The sequence below is a fragment of the Capsicum annuum genome, chromosome 4 (assembly GCF_002878395.1).
Source record: "Capsicum annuum cultivar UCD-10X-F1 chromosome 4, UCD10Xv1.1, whole genome shotgun sequence".
Classification (NCBI taxonomy): domain Eukaryota; kingdom Viridiplantae; phylum Streptophyta; class Magnoliopsida; order Solanales; family Solanaceae; genus Capsicum; species Capsicum annuum.
In genome coordinates this window covers 99,862,903-99,866,985 of record NC_061114.1, presented here as the reverse complement: position 1 = coordinate 99,866,985, position 4,083 = coordinate 99,862,903, and the positions used below count along the sequence as shown (strand labels likewise).

Here is a 4,083-nt window from a genome sequence, read left to right as displayed (position 1 = left end):
CCCAAAAAATTCCCCAATGATGAAATAAAATCAACCATCATAGTAATCCTCTTGATATTATTATTAGATGAGCAAATGAACTGAATAAGACACTCAAGAGGTTCTTGCCTTAGTACTCTAGCACCCTCCAAATGGTTAGCCAATTCAACAAATCTAGAATCAGAAGCCTTAAAACTCTCCCAAACTTCAGTTAAAGAAATACCCACATTGAGAAAATCAAGAAGAGCTTTCCTAGCAACAGCAAACTTAGACTCAGAGGCAGTAGTGGAATGGAAATGGTACCCAATGTCACCGTTGTCAAGTTGCTTTAGTGAGACTAAGTGGGACCTACCAACAACACCCGTGTACTGAATGGGTCCTGTCTGTTTCCACCTGAAGGTTTGGCCAGTTGGGAAGGTGAGGGGTAAGTAAAGTTCTGATCTTGATAAGTTGAGGGCTACCCATTTGAGGTCTTCTTGTTCTTGTGTTGTTGGGGTCGGATTTGTTAGAATGTTTCTTGGTTTCTTGGAAGTGAGGGTTCTCAAAGCTGTGGACCTGGAAGGGAGAGAATGTGGGGATGGTGGGGTTGATGGGGCTGAAGGAATGGTTCTTGGTGTCTTCATGATTATTGGGAGAGTTCTCAGTGATAGCATCTATTAGAGCACACTAAGGGAGGATGCTCTCGGCTACCGAGGAACGATTGGCAAATTTGGTTAATTTGCTCCTCCCTTTCCCTTCTTTTTTTTTTTCACTTTTCTATAGGTTTTTTTTTTTTTTTTGGTTGAAAAGGAGATTTTTATTTAATACTAATATTGATATCGGAATTATCAAGAAGACAAGAAAACACACTCAAAACAGTCCACAAATCCGAAGATTCAAGGACCATTTAGAGACCACACTCGGATTCAATAATAATAACAACAATGACGAGATAAAGGGTGTGTTTTAACACCGAAACAGCCAATTCAAAGTAAGATTAACAACAACAATATGAAGACAAGATGAACAACAACAAGGATATAACAATGACAACAAGTCACGGGTTACAATACTAGAACAAGAACACCAACGATTAGAACAAATTAAAGATAGAAAGATAGACAAATGGAGATGTAATATTAACAACCCAAGAGCTTATTCACTTTTGGACCTTTAATACCACACACAACATAAATCTATCTCTTACGTGACCTCAAGGGAACCGGAATCCCCAAGCAACTAACATTTCTAAGCAAGCTATCAATACAAGGATTCCACCTTCCAAGACACTCTATGGTGCTCTCAAAACATATCATCAAAGTCGAAATGACAAAATGACCTAATTGTTCTATTTATAGGCTAGGGCAACACTTGTTACATAAATGACCAAAAGGCCCTTAATGAGCCCAAACAAAGGGGCTTGGCTTCTTGGACAGCTTTGGAGTGTTGGGACTTGTTCTCTACACTTCAAAGTTTGTTCCTTGGTTAGGCAGCTCCACAAGTTTGAGTCTTTCCTCACGTCTTCATATCCTCGAGTGCTAAGATGCCTCTTTGACCCGTATCATCCTCCCCTCCTTAGAAAGGATTCGTACTCGAATCTGAACCTTACAAAATAATAGGAAGGACAAGCAAACACAAGTTCCTCAAGGTATGAGGGTTAGGATTAGCATAATCAATCATAGCATCATGCCAAGGTAGCTCAAATTTCACATATAACCAAACATCCCTCGGGTTTTCAAAAATGACACACCTATCACGGGAAACCCAAATTACATACAAGACATGCTTAGCATCAACATAACCATTCCCACACAATGCACACACATCATTCCCGAATATGGTTTGAAATGAATCAACACCACATTTTAAATGGTCACTAGGATCAAAGGGGTAGAGTGTCCATGGACACGGGTGGAGGACATACTTCCTTTCCCAAAGACTGCCACCACCACACTCATTGACACCCTCTATACTAACATGATCTACAACAAAAATAACTAGAGAGTCATCCTTAGTCAATCGGCCAACATGTTCAACATCATCATTTTCACACACAAGTTGGTCTTCATGACTTCCATAAGACAATGTACTATCACTTACCACAATGGCTTCAACACTAGATGGATCAACTAGTGTTTCCACAATCTCAAGTTGTACATTATCATCACCAAATAGAGGCACATTCGGCTTACCTAAAGTCAAACTATCATTCACACTTAGTTGGCTACTAGCCTCATTCACTAGAGTGTAAAAGTTAGTTTGATTACCTTGTAGCTCATGTGGAGCATGTCCACTCACGGGAACTTGATTAGGAAGGCTTGGTTGCTCTATCAAGTTATCCAACTCCTTGCAAAGAGAGCTTTCCGTCCCTTCTATTTTTCCTTCTACTAGGTCCATTATTCTTTCCATTCTCTCCATTCGACTACTAAGGTCATGTTTCATACCCATTATAGCAGCCATCACATCATTCATGGTCACCTTTCTCGATGTCATAGTACCTATTAAGAACACTAAAACATAATAAAAATAATAACATGTTAATATTAGCAAAAATCAGTCCACCAGTTGACTCAAAATAGTCCACAATTCCACACTTTCACACTTTGACATTTTCACTCTATTGGTCTCACAAACGTTGATAACTCGCTTATACTCCAATGAGGTTACTTGGTCCCAATTGTGGCTCGAGGTCGGAGTAGATTCTAGTTTGAAACGACTCAAATAAGTAATGTACGAACTTGAACCAAAAGATACTACTACTCAAAAATGAGAAAAGCACAAAACAAACAACATTAACACTAAGAAGTGTATTCAAAAACTAATTTACAATCTAGTAGAGGAGTACTTGCTTGTCGGTTAGTTATTAGAGTCAACAAACGAAACTAGGAACCAACAATAAGAAACTAAGAAAATACAAATTTGAGCCAAAATTTGTTGTGTGAACAGTAACAGTGACACGACAGTCACGTATTGGTTCCGGCCGAACAATTTTTTGATTTCCAAAATTGAAAGTCTTGAACAATTGGTGATTTGGAATTTGAGGGAATTGTTTTGGAGGGAAACAAGTCTTGAAATCCTCTTCAAATTCAAAAGAATAGAAGGCTTGACTTTTTGCACTAATTCCCTAAAACAAGTTCCTTAAAACAAGGAAAGTTTTTGAGAAGTGCTTGACTAGCTGATGGATGATTGCAAGTCTTACAAGACTAACAAGTTTTTACCTTTTTCCCTTCACCTTTTTAAGATCTAGTAGTCACTTTATTCATCAAGTTATGAAGGTTGTAAGAACATCAAGAACATCTTCATCAACCACCAAGAACTCAATAATCCAAACGTCCACCTATAACAACAACAACGCCAACAAGTCACGGCTAAGACCAGAATGAACAACAACAATCGGTCACTCTTCAAGTTCACAACAACAACTCCAACAAGTTCAAGCTCAAGTTTAGATTTTAGACTCAAAAGTGTTAGTAAAAAGAAATCCAACACTTAGAAACAACTAAACAAACAAAAATTCTTGGCCAATACACAACAATAACACAATTTTCGGCCAAGAACACTAAATGGACAGTTTTGCAATTTTCTGGAAATTTCAGTTTTCAACCTTTTTTTTTTAATTTTCAACCAAGGGAGCCCAAGACTGGTGTTGTAGGAACAAAACTAAAGATGACTTTGATACCAAATGATACCGGAATTATCAAGAAGACAAGAAAACACACTCAAAACAGTCCACAAATTTGAAGATTCAGGGACCATTTAGAGACCACACTCGGATATAATAACAACAATAATGACGAGATAAAGGGTGTGTTTTAACACCGAAATAGCCAATCCAAAGTAAGATTAACAACAACAATATGAAGAAAAGATGAACAACAACAAGGATATAATAATGACAATAAGTCACGGGTTACAATACTAGAACAAGAACACCAACGATTAGAACAAATTAAAGATAGAAAGATAGATAAATGGAGATGTAATATTAACAACCCAAGAGCTTATTCCACTCTTGGACCTTTAATACCACACACAACATAAAGCTATCTCTTACGTGACCTCAAGAGAATCGGAATCCCCATGCAGTTAACATTTCTAAGCAAGCTACCAATACAAGGATTCCAC

At 37.8% G+C, this 4,083-nt stretch overlaps 1 protein-coding gene across 1 annotated transcript in view; it reads right to left on the bottom strand.

The window, feature by feature from the left end:
- LOC124897966 overlaps nucleotides 1-818 on the bottom strand; it is an 11,159-nt gene extending 10,341 nt beyond the window's left edge. The window contains exon 1 of the mRNA XM_047411591.1: nucleotides 6-818. Coding sequence (XP_047267547.1) covers nucleotides 6-632 — 627 coding nt within the window. The 5' untranslated portion in view covers nucleotides 633-818. The remainder of the gene's footprint in view (nucleotides 1-5) is intronic.
- Between the last annotated feature and the right edge of the window lie 3,265 nt (nucleotides 819-4,083).